The 13,580-nt window shown below is 38.0% G+C and overlaps 1 protein-coding gene across 1 annotated transcript in view; it reads left to right on the forward strand.

Annotated features, from left to right (window-relative positions):
- LOC124794649 (proteasome activator complex subunit 4-like) overlaps positions 1 to 13,580 on the forward strand; it is a 228,268-nt gene that overhangs the window by 171,130 nt on the left and 43,558 nt on the right. Inside the window, exons 26-27 of the mRNA XM_047258171.1 lie at positions 5,765 to 5,853; positions 7,074 to 7,205. Coding sequence (XP_047114127.1) covers positions 5,765 to 5,853; positions 7,074 to 7,205 — 221 coding nt within the window. The remainder of the gene's footprint in view (positions 1 to 5,764; positions 5,854 to 7,073; positions 7,206 to 13,580) is intronic.

The following is a 13,580-nucleotide window of genomic DNA, read 5'->3' on the forward strand; positions in this document are numbered from 1 at the left end:
TAATACCTCAAATCTCTATTCTTGATGACTTATTGTCTTGCTACTTTGTTTTGGTGGTCCATACGCTCTGTGCTAATGCATTCCTCAAACATCCAATTCTTCTGGATTACATTCTATCTTGCAAGGAATGCTAAATGAAAGATTGCATCTTCTCTGCTCCGAGCTACGAAATGACATCGAATGAACTCTTGTTTATTTTAAACTAAATTACTTGTCATTAACGAATACTACAGTAGCTGAAATAGGCTAGCTACATCAATGGTGACAGACATCGTTTGTTAAAATGCATCTGACTTAAAGGTTGTACAGACAGTCAGGCGGTATATTAAAAGGTAATTACATTGTCGCTGGGCTATGTATTCTGGCAGTCCATGACACCTTCAACTGAAGTCATCATGGTGTAAACATGCACACCCAGATAGTAGACACTGCACATTCATCACCAACATACCTCGGCCCTCACATAGAATCTGTGCCAAAATAAAATGGCATGAACCATCACTAATTTCGCCTTACACATTATTTCTACCTATTTCGCCCCATCACGATCATCTTCTAGTGGGACAGTTCTTCTTAGTGGACCAATTCTTTGTAGTGGACCAGGATATTTGCCAAAACATCCTGATACACTACAAAAACGTATTTGGATCTTACAGTTTGATCTCAGTGATGTACCTTCTGACACAGGTGGATAAAGACCGCAGGACTCTACTTGATGATGTTTCCTTTGGTGAAGCTCAAAGCAAGAAAATAACCATACACCTAGTAACAAATGCTCTCTTTGATCATGATGCACAATTATGAGTTAGGATAAATAAAACTGTGCCTTACAGTATTGATACCCCTCAGTGGAAAACAGTTAGACTAATTAATGACTCCCAGACAAATATTTTAAAGAATATTTTACGAGAGATAACCTGGGATGAAATTTATAATGAACTTATTCCATGATAAATTCATAACATGCTTTGAAAATAGCTCCCTATGTAAGCTAATGAGAAAGTGCTTAAACCATATGTCTCTAGAGAGAGTAAAGTATCTTATGAAAGAAAAAGGTAAATATATTTGTTGACAAGAACAATTAGAGATCCTGCAGTAGCTGCACACTACAAAAACTACTCAAAATTATGGAAAAAAATTATCAAAAATCAAGAAACATGCACATAACTTTCAGAAGTTAGTAATTCTGACAACAGACTTAAGGCCATATGGAATGTAGTGAAATGAACACAGGAAACTGGCCACAGAACGGTATAACATCAATATTGAACTGAATGGTATTAATGAAGAGTCATAGGTAGCAAATGTATTAAATAATCATATCTTAACTATAGTAGAAAGTATAGGGACAAACAGTTCAAGAGAAAAATTCAGCAGTAAGTTGAAAAAGTAACTCTCATAAAATTCAGTCATATTGAATGTTTCACATACTTCACCATTTGAAATTAAGAAAATTATACATTCTTTAAAAAATATAAGCTCATGTGGATTTGGGGGTTGTATATTCAAGATTTGTTCCCATGTAATAAGCCCTGTATTACCTGAAATATGTTATGTGTCACTAACTCCAGGCATTTTTCCAGATAGCCTGAAATAATGCTGTTGTCAAAACCCACTTTAGCAAAGTGATAGTTGAGATGTCAGTAACTACTGACGTGTTGCACACTGACATCATTTATCAAAATTTTGGAGGAGAATAGTATCTCTCCTGAGCAGCAATAATATCCTCAGCACATATATATGAAGGTAGTATCTGTTCCCGAAAGAACAGATACCATTGATGATCGTGCAGCTTCCCTAGAATGAAATGATAATTACATCGAGCGTGCAAGGGATAAGTTCCTGCAGGCGCACTGTCCTTTGTTCCCTCAGTGGCTCAGATGCATGGAGCGTCTGTCATGTAAGCAGGAGATCCTGGGTTTGAGGCCTGGTCGGAGCATACATTTTCACCATGTCCCCAATGGTGTATATCAATGCCTGTTTGCAGCTGGGGGTGTTGATTTAATTATCATTTCATTCCAGGGAAGCTGGAACAGATACTACCTTCATATATAATTAAAATATGGCTACCCGGCCATTGACCTTCTTGTGCAAATGCACACGCTATGCTCCAGCTTGTACAGGATGTGGTAGATTAATCTGACACGAGTAATGAGTGTGATGGGCAACATCTATTGGGCGCACTACAAATGTAGTGGTGTGGACATGTTGGGAATGTGGGTCTCATGGGGAGCGTGCAAGGGATAAGTCCCTGCAGGTGCACTATCCTCTGTGCCCTCGGTGGCTCAGATGGATAGAGCATCTGCCATGTAAGCATGAGATCCCGGGTTTGAGTGCTAGTTGGGGCACACATTTTCACCAAGTCCCCAGTGATGTATATCAACACCTGTTTGCATCTATGGTGTCGATTTAATTATCATTTCCTCAGCAAATCACAGTTTGTAGTTCAGAAGGGTTTTTATACTGAGAATGGCATTTCCATGTTCGCTCACCAAATTTTACATACATTAAATAACAAAATAGTGCTGGTTGGTATTTTATGCGACGTATCTAAGACATTTGACTGTGTGAAACACAGTATTCTCCAATATAAACTGATGTTTTGTGGGATTGATGGTTTAGCCAACCAATGGGTAATGTCATATCTAATTGAAAGAATGCAGAAAATTGTGCGTGGTAATTCAACCAATGCAATAAGAAGAGATTCGTCTGACTGGGGAGAAATACATCATAATGGGTTTCCCAAAGCTCAATCTTAAGTCCACTGTTGCTCCTCATATATGTAACATCTTCCGTCTAATATACAACAGGCAGAATTAGTTCTCAAAATGAATTTTTCATTCTGCAGCGGAGTGTGCACTGATATGTAACTTCCTGGCAGATAAAAACTGTGTGCCAGACAGAATCGAACTTGGGACATTTGCCTTTCATGGGCAAGTTCTGCACCAACTGAGTTACCAGAGTACGACTCTCGTGATAATGTTGGTTGAATTACTAAGTACAGTTTTCTGCATTCTTTTGGTTGCCTACATCATTAATCCTGTGAAACTTCAGTGTATCTAGGAGAATGTTGTGATTCACACAGTCAAATGCCTTGGAAAGGTGCATGATATGATAATACAATTGAACACAGAATCATGAACGATGATGATGATGATGATGATGATGATGGTGGTGGATATCATCATCATCATCGTTCTCATACTTCGAAAACACTATTATCTACTACTGATTGTAAAATTAATACCTCACCTCATCCACGGTTTGGACAAGATTCACAATTACAAACTGCTCTAATGGCATCTCTTAACAATACAAATCATTTATCCTGAACACTCTGTAAGCAGAATTTTTTCTCTCTGTTAACATTCCAGGAGCAAACCCTTGTTGCAGTCCATAGAACATGTATAACATTGTTTTTCACTAGCAGTGGCCATTAAATGCGCGCATTCGTAAATTATTCAAACCGTACATAATTTTTACGGGTATACTGTAGGGGTAACTCATCTCTAAGAAAGAAAATCTTCGCTGTTCGAAAATGTACTGTAAGAAAAATATATGTGGTGCTCACCCATAATCACCTTGTAGACATCTCCTTAAGGAGTTGGGTATTCTGACTACTGTTTCACAGTGTATATTTATTCCCTCATGAAGTTTGTTGTAAATAATCCACTGCACTTCAAAAGGAACTATGATCTACATAACTACAGTACGAAAAGGAAAAATGACATTCATTACTCTGCATTAAAGTTGTCTTTAGCACAAAAAGGGGTGCACAAAGATGCATAATTGATATAAAATGTCTGACAGATAGCAAAGCAGAATTTGAAAACAAACTGAAAAAGTTTCTGCTTGACATATACTTCTATTCCTTGTATTATAGTAATGTGCAAAAGATCGTTGGTAGGAATTGCTAACTCTTATGTGTATATTTAATAATAATAATTATTATTATTATAAATACAAAAATAAACTTGTTAATGATCGGCATGATGGCATATTTACAGAATAATTTGTGATGTGAATGTAAAATGACTTGTTCCACAAAATTAAGATTTATTGTGCAGATGATCCATGGAACATAAGACAAACTAAATAAATGGGGGTGTAATACGTTTACAGCTAAATATATACTTTGCAAGCCACAGTATAGTGTGCAGCCGAGGCTACTTTGTATCATTATTAGCAATTTTCTGTTTTGTTGAACCCACATATTGAGTGAGGGGAAGAAATGACTGTCTATATGCTTCAGTGCATACCTTAGTCTCTCTTATTTAATTCTCTTGGTACAGTAAAACAGCAGAATTGTCACTTAGTCTTCCTCACATACCAGTTCTCTAAATTTATCCACCAGGGTTCTCTGAGAATGTCACTTTTCTCATGAAGATTTCCAGTTAAGCTTAAGCGTATCTGTTACTTATTTATATGGGCTAAATGGATGTGTTAAAGCCACAGCAATCAGTTTCTGAGTAATTACTGCATTATCTTATAATGGTCCAAGGATGATTCTTCCTGTAGGCAGCAGCTACATCAGAAAACATTTTGTAAGTGCTGCTTACTCTGTTTGATAAATTCTTATTTATGTCAAGAACTTTTGCAATTCTATTACATTTCCTTGGGATACACTCAATGTTGTTTTCATTTCTGCTGAACATTCACCATCCCACGTACCATACTAAATATTTGTATAAAATACTTCGAGCCATTTGCATATATGTGTGGATACACCATAAGAATATAGATTGGTCATTAGTTGATAATGCTGTACAGCGTTGAGTGCCTTACAGAAATTTAAGAAGGCAAAATCTGTCTTTAACCTGCTTCTCTTATTTGCAAGATCCTGTGCCCGAGTAATGAATGTCATGTTTAATGTTAGTAGTTTTTCCGGAACCTATACATAATCTCAGCTTCTAATTCTCCTGCAGTGATCAATATTGGTCTGTAATTCTGCGCATCTCTTCCTCTTTTTCTTTCTTTTTTCTTAGTTTGGTTATTGTGGAAGATATGCACAGTTTTTTGGTTACTGTTGTAACAGTACTGATGACTTAAGATTCCTTTCTTACTGCTGAGTTTATCTGCCTCCATTGTGGGTGTGTGTGGGGGAGGGGGGGGGGGCGACGCGCGCGCACACCAGCTTAAACTTATCAAGCTTTCAATGTATAGCGATGAATGTTTGTAAAGGAACACAGATGAGAGTGAATGGTTATTTGACAACAAAGTAAAGAAACATATTAACCATAGGAACTTCACATTTATGAGGGAAATGTAGTATATTAGTGCTCTGTGTGAAAAGAATTCAATTAACTTTTGCTGGTTAAAAACTGTGTGTGTATAAACATGCATAAAATAGAAGTTATTTTTGATCTGTGACATATTACAGACAGGCAAATGTTTTACCTAGAGATGTTAGTACATGCCATATGAGTGAGTGAAATGACTGTTGATTTTTTTTATAATTACATTACTTATTGCAATTGGTATCCTAATCTCACAGATTTAACAACACACTTATGCTATATTGTGTAAGCGATGGAACCTTTTTAACCACCATAGGCTGTCAGTTTTATTCCTTTAACGTACCATGCATATAAATTACATTGAAGGAATAAAACTGATGGCATATGGTGGTTAACATAGTTCCTTCATTTAGATAACACATTCAGGTTGTGAACCCTTGCATAAAGAAATTACAGCTGTGCTGTGTTAATCAGTCTAACATTTGTGTTATTGTAGTTAAATGAGCTGCATATAATTACTATTTCAGGAATGTCGTGACCCAAATAGACATCACTGGCTCCTAGAGCTTTTGATGAAGGATCCATTCAGAGATGAAGCGTCTTTCATTCAGTGCGGGTAAGATTTATGCAAATAAATTTTTTCAGAACTAGTGATATTTGTTGACATTTTGCACAGTGCTAGACAAATTTTGACTACAATCATTTCTGGATTGCACATTTCATTTATTTGTTTTCTGTTTTAAAATGGTAATGTCATAATTGTCCATGTATATTTCTTCCCTGTAGAAAGGCCATTAAAAATAAGACTGTCAGTTGGCCACTGTTTTTTACAATTATTCTGTTTAGGATTTTTGGGACATATACAAATGCTTGGATGAATAAGTCCAAATAGAATGAAAAAAAATAGCCAAATTACATTTAACTTTTACTGTTACTATGTATTAGAGAGTACCCATTGTCATTATTTGCCTTAACATCAGTGGGAACATGAGAAGGCTTTTGCAGTTGTGTGATATTTTTCTGTGTTATAACAGCAAACATTTTGTAAACATCACAAAAAAGATGATGTACAGTAAAATTCCTGTGTAATGAATCTCTGGGAACTACCTATACATGTTAGGAATTCAGTCAGACTCACCAAAAGGAATCACTCCCTTGATCACACAGCACCTTTGTGGACTTCAGCAATACAATCATATTCTGTCAGTGCATAATTTATCTTTTATTGTGCCCCAAATTGAAAAATATAAATCTCAAGCATCTTTGTACACTCCCAGATAGGAATTCCGCTTCCAATCCAATCTGGTACACACTTTTACCATTCCTGACACTAGTGGAGATATCAGTTGTACGAGAGAGTAAGCTTGAAAGGTGATCTGTTGGAGGTGAAGCAAAAACAGATTGCTTACACAAAATATTATATCTACTAACAATTAAACTCACCTTCATAACTCAAGTTACATGCTTCTAAGGAATAATTTCATCAGGGTGCTTGGGGACCAACAATGAGTACCGAGGAATGTAATATAAGCAATTAATTGACTGCAATAATTGGCTTGCTACAGTCTGCATCAACCCTTATATTAAGAATTTTTGACAGAAATTGTAAAGCAGCTGTCCTTTCTTGTGTTGTCCATTAAAAATCCATAATATGGAGCTGAAATAAAAATAAAAACAGGAAATGTGTGTAGTTTTACTGGTTTGTCCTTAGAAAAATATAGTGACTTAAAAGAATGGTGTTTAATTAATTCTCAAGGTTAATATGTATTTATTTTAAATGATTCATAGGGGCTTTGCACCTACTGTTTATATATAGTACCATTATTTTGCTTTCAGACGATTATATGCTTTGCAAGGTGCCTTAAATCAGCAAGAATGGAGAGTATCTGAACTCTTCCATAGGTTGATGGAATACTTCAAACCATTTCTTACGCATCCATTCCAGAATGTAAGAGACCGGCTAGGAAGGTGAGTTCTCACAGTACATGAAGAGTGTTTTGTATATTCAAAAACAAAATCAACCACTACTAAAATTAGAGAATTATACCTGTCGAACCCTCTTTTTCTCTTAAATTATTTATAGAATTGGGAATAATGTTTCTTTGAATTTCACACACACACACACACAGATATTTATTTTAATTACAAGGACTACAAAAAAATATATCCTTTGGACTGGAAATGGAAAATTCTAATTTTATGTGATGTGTGGTATGGTATAAAATTGCCTTTCAATTTATTCCCCTTCATTTTGTGTGTATGGTTGAATGGTCTCTTAGTTAATGGAAGTAGTAATAAAATTTTCGTTTTAAGATGATACAGATTCTGTATTGTTTTCATTATGTCTGCAAAGATCTTATCCCAGGATTTTTTTCATCCTTTGGAACAGCTTGAAATCACAAAGAGCTATGCCAAGAGAATGTAGAGCTTTGACATCAGTAAGCAGTTCTCATCTCTCATCTTTAATGGAGATGTGCTGTATTATTCACTCATTGTTAGGATACAGCTTTGTTTGCACTTTCCTTTGCTGAACTGCCTCACAAATGTGACACAATAATTTTTCACTAGCACACTTGATTGACAGTCTGGCCTCGTGATGCATATTTATGATGATTACTGATATAGTTCCGAAAATCAAAGTGTGTGCTTTCCTTTTTTTGTGATTTTTTTGTTTCCAAATTGTACAGAAACCTCTTCATCTTGTCTCAAGAGGCTATATTTTCAGGGACCTAGAATCATTTTTAATGTACAGCAATATGCTCCCTTCAGCTTAAAATAGAGGCTTAAAATGGATAGTTTTTGTTGTCATAGGACCAGTGCCAGTACTAGCCTCTTCAGAAAATTTTGTTGCTCACAGGTCCGATCAGAGACAACACTTGTGTGATGGGTGATTTTGTCATGGATGCAACATACTCAATCGTTTTATAGTGTTCTGGAGCACTGGTAACTCTTCTTTGATAAACATCCGTACTCGAATGTTGAAGCAATTGTTACATTAGCATAGCATTCGGCAAAACCCCAATTCTTTAATGAATTGAACTCCCATGTATAAAATAGCTTCAAATATCTGATTACTTTACGAATCAGTTAATGTGTTAAATATCTTATGTTCAGTGTGTGAGCTAGAAAAAGTTTGGAAAAAGTCTGAAATTACACTTAAAGTTTGTTGAAAGTTGCTACATCCTCTCATTATACAACACAGGGCAATTACAATGTGGGTAATTTGCAGTGCATTTTAAGCAGAAGCTAATTTCTCATGCAACTCAATGTTTATGACATAATATGTCCTAATATGTGTTGTACAGTCATATAATTTTGCAGCCACATTCATTCAAATTTGTGGATACGATGTGCGTAATACGTTAAGAGTAGAGTTAGTGCTGATGAAGTAATAAATTAAGTCATGTGTGATACTGAAGTTTTGCTGCAGGAACAGTGAAAATGTGGTAAGTGATGAAAAGTTTGTTACAAGTCACTCAAATACTGGATAAATATCCTTCGCCATCTGCCTGCCGCTCTCTCACTAGCTGTGTAGAACAAGCAGCTGACACTCCTCCTTTCATTCCATTCAAAAGTAATGGTGAGTGTCGACAGCATCGCAACACGAAACACTTAAGTATGCCACTGGCCCACATCTAGACTCTTACCACCTGCAGAAATGAGTACTCTTGTTGAGAATTTGTCCAATTTTGTAGTCAGTTCAATTGCTACTACAAGTGGGTTCAGACAGACTGCAATTAAAGTGTGGTAGATGTTCCTAAAAAAGCCAAAGTACATAGTACAGATTCCCATTGTTGCCAACATGACATAATTTGTTGCCTGCTGACTACTCCCCTCCCCACACTCTAGTTCTCAGCCAAGCTGGTATTATTGTTCCCTCACCAACACTTCCGTAGTGCTGTGCTTGAGCAACTATTAAACACAGACTGCAACATCTTCTTGGGTGCAAGTCATAGTAACAACAGCAACTACACTCCTGGAAATTGAAATAAGAACACCGTGAATTCATTGTCCCAGGAAGGGGAAACTTTATTGACACATTCCTGGGGTCAGATACATCACATGATCACACTGACAGAACCACAGGCACATAGACACAGGCAACAGAGCATGCACAATGTCGGCACTAGTACAGTGTATATCCACCTTTCGCAGCAATGCAGGCTGCTACCCATGGAGACGATCATAGAGATGCTGGATGTAGTCCTGTGGAACGGCTTGCCATGCCGTTTCCACCTGGCGCCTCAGTTGGACCAGCGTTCGTGCTGGACGTGCAGACCGCGTGAGACGACGCTTCATGCAGTCCCAAACGTGCTCAATGGGGGACAGATCCGGAGATCTTGCTGGCCAGGGTAGTTGACTTACACCTTCTAGAGCACGTTGGGTGGCACGGGATACATGCGGACGTGCATTGTCCTGTTGGAACAGCAAGTTCCCTTGCCGGTCTAGGAATGGTAGAACGATGGGTTCGATGACGGTTTGGATGTACCGTGCACTATTCAGTGTCCCCTCGACGATCACCAGTGGTGTACGGCCAGTGTAGGAGATCGCTCCCCACACCACGATGCCGGGTGTTGGCCCTGTGTGCCTCGGTCGTATGCAGTCCTGATTGTGGCGCTCACCTGCACGGCGCCAAACACGCATACGACCATCATTGGCACCAAGGCAGAAGCGACTCTCATCGCTGAAGACGACACGTCTCCATTCGTCCCTCCATTCATGCCTGTCGCGACACCACTGGAGGCGGGCTGCACGATGTTGGGGCGTGAGCGGAAGGCGGCCTAACGGTGTGCGGGACCGTAGCCCTGCTTCATGGAGACGGTTGCGAATGGTCCTCGCCGATACCCCAGGAGCAACAGTGTCCCTAATTTGCTGGGAAGTGGCGGTGCGGTCCCCTACGGCACTGCGTAGGATCCTACGGTCTTGGCGTGCATCCGTGCGTCGCTGCGGTCCGGTCCCAGGTCGACGGGCACGTGCACCTTCCGCCGACCACTGGCGACAACATCGATGTACTGTGGAGACCTCACGCCCCACGTGTTGAGCAATTCGGCGGTACGTCCACCCGGCCTCCCGCATGCCCACTATACGCCCTCGCTCAAAGTCCGTCAACTGCACATACGGTTCACGTCCACGCTGTCGCGGCATGCTACCAGTGTTAAAGACTGCGATGGAGCTCCGTATGCCACGGCAAACTGGCTGACACTGACGGCGGCGGTGCACAAATGCTGCGCAGGTAGCGCCATTCGACGGCCAACACCGCGGTTCCTGGTGTGTCCGCTGTGCCGTGCGTGTGATCATTGCTTGTACAGCCCTCTCGCAGTGTCCGGAGCAAGTATGGTGGGTCTGACACACCGGTGTCAATGTGTTCTTTTTTCCATTTCCAGGAGTGTAATACATAAATAAAAGATCGCATTCATGGTTCAGCCCAGTTCCCAAACTTTCACTCATTCTACCATCTTCTGACATCTGTTGGTACTATCTCCACGAAGGGTCTTGGTACTGTAATTTATTCTCATGACAAAAATTACAGTCAATTTAATATGATTTATTTCGTTTGTTAGACTTTTCATTCTGGATAAATTTTCCGTCTTGTTTCATCTGAGTGTCAGCATCGTGCTCTAAAGCTGTTTAAAAGCTGGTAACATTTTACCCAGTATTCTAATACATGAACGGTGACCAAATTTCTCATTTGCAGCCCACAGAGTAAATCATTACAATTTCTCATAATCAAATAAAATATTGATCGTTGCTCAGACTTAAGTAATGTTCTTGGAGGACGTTTCTGCTTTTGAATGTTACCTTCACTTGAAAAGCAGCATAGTGTTTGACACTGTATCCATATGTGTATGAGAACTTATTGCAAACCTGTTCAAATACTTTAATTTACAGTCCAGTGAGCAGCAATTTATATTTTGTTACATAATTTTTCTGTTCAAATACAACAAAAGTTTATAAGATGATAGAATTGGTGCCATTTCCTCTCGTGTTTCACAAAGTTGTCAAATTTCAAGCAGAGCAGAGTTACTTGTTTATCCCTTGCAGTAGTGCCACCCAAGTCAAATGTCACATGATTGTTTGAGCAACATTCATACTGTATCGAACGCTTTGGGCTGCAGGAAATCTTGAGCCCGTTCAAAGGCGAGTATCTTTTGCTCAGTCCTGCCTCTCTGATTTCTTAAAAAAAATGTGCATGTGACCTCAGTAGCCAAATCTTCATCTAGAAATCTAAGACAATCCCTATGTATGAGGACTCTGTTAAACAATGTCGAAATGTTAAACTCAGCAGCAATAATTTAATCTGTGAACATAAGATGACCTGTCTTTTTTAAATGGTGAATTGGGGAAAAAAAAACTTTGTCTTGTAATCTGGTACATGCAGTACACAGTTTCTAATTGAAGTACTTTTTACAGAGATTATACCTCTGAATTGGTAGATCATTGCAGCTTTTTAAATTTTTATATTCAGTCAATAACCATGAAATACTGAAAACCAAATTTTTGTTTTCTCTGGAAACTGTTACATTGGCAAGAACGTGAACCATCAACCAGGTTGGTTTGTTAGCAATATAGATAATTGCCATAGTGTCAGAAGCTGGCTGAATTTTTTGATGATTTGTGTGTGGGATGTATTGCATCAAGTCAATGTTTGGTAGTTCTTACATTACTGAGGAAGCTACACAGGAAAGGGGAAGTGTACTTCCATGTCACATTCCTTTCTAAATATACCGATTTTTAAATGTTTACATCACTATAATTAATTTGGTTGTTCTGTTGGGAGAGATGGGAGGAGGAGAGAGCAACAAGTTTTGTGAACATATGTTTGTAATTAAATGTGTAGTGATAAGTCATTTTAACCTTATTAACCACACATATTATGCAATATACGATTATTCCACTGTTTAATTTTCTTTGAAATTTAGCCTTCATTTTTAGAACTCGTTAATTCAAAGATGGAGTGGATGCAGATTTCCATGCAGGCCTCTTCAGCTCTGCACGACTGGTGCGACATGACCAATTCGAACCTACTTCCAGTATTTGAGCCTTGGTTCCCTCTGCTTACCTCCCCCCCCCCCCCCCCCCCCACCTGCCTCTCCCCAATTACCAAATTAACTAATCCTTGATGCCGCAGATGCATCTTATTAATCTAGCACTTACTTTGCTGTTTAACTTAATTTCTGCCTTATCTGATCTTCAGCATGCTTCTGTAATCTTGCTTTTCAAAATCTTCTGTTCTCTTCTTGTCTGTAATAGTTACCATCCATGTTTCACTTTCATATAAGGTTGTACTCCAGACACACACTTATAGAAAAGATATCATAATACATAAATTTATATATTATGTTACAGTTTTTAAGTACTTTTCATGCTATTGGTGGTTTTCATTTCATATCCATCATTTACCATCATATGTTATTTACCTGCACAAGTAGTAAAACATGTCCATTGCTTCCCGCACCTTGTTTTGTAATATAATCTTCCCAATATCACTTGATTTAATTCAACTACATTTCATTACTATTAATTTTTAATTCAACTGTTCTTTGATGTCCTCAGCCATTTACGATATGATTACTGCGTCATCAGCAAATTATAGTTTTTATTTCATCTCCTTGAACTTTACTTTATTTTCAAAATTTTTCTTTAATTGCCATAACCAGTTGCACTGTACAGGTTGAGTAACACATGGGCTAGGTTACAACTCTTTGTCTCACTCACTGTTCAACAAATGCTTCCCTTTCTTCCCTTTCATATCATTTGACTTTATAACTATAGTCTGTTTTTTATACAAGTTTCAGACGACTGTTCACTCTTTGTATTTTATCCCATATAACTTCAGAATACCTAAGAATGTATTTCATTTCAGATTATCAATTTTTTTTTTTCTGAATTTACAAATGCTATAAATGTGGGCCATTCTTCAACATGCCTGCTAAGATAAATCATAGTGGTAATATTACTTAAGTTGGTTCTGTCTTCCTCTGGAACAGAAACAAACTGATTGATCTTCCCCAAGGTTTGCTTCAAACAAGCATTCTTCTAAAGATAATTGGTGTTAATATTTTGTAATCGTGATTTATTAAAATGATGGTTCACTAATCCTCATACCTGTCGTAAATTAACCTCCTATTGAGATTATTGCATTCTTCTTAAATCCTGAGTTATTTTGCCAGTTTCATATATCCTCCATATCAGATGGAACAGTTTTGCTGTCATTGGTTCTGACAAGAATATCAGTTATTATGAAGGAATTTCGTGTACTTAAAGTGCTTTGATTAAATTTAGGTCTTTCAGTACTCTTGTACAATCCATTTTGCATTATGCATCACCCATCTCATCTTCATC

Source organism: Schistocerca piceifrons, chromosome 4, assembly GCF_021461385.2.
Source record: "Schistocerca piceifrons isolate TAMUIC-IGC-003096 chromosome 4, iqSchPice1.1, whole genome shotgun sequence".
NCBI lineage: Eukaryota > Metazoa > Arthropoda > Insecta > Orthoptera > Acrididae > Schistocerca > Schistocerca piceifrons.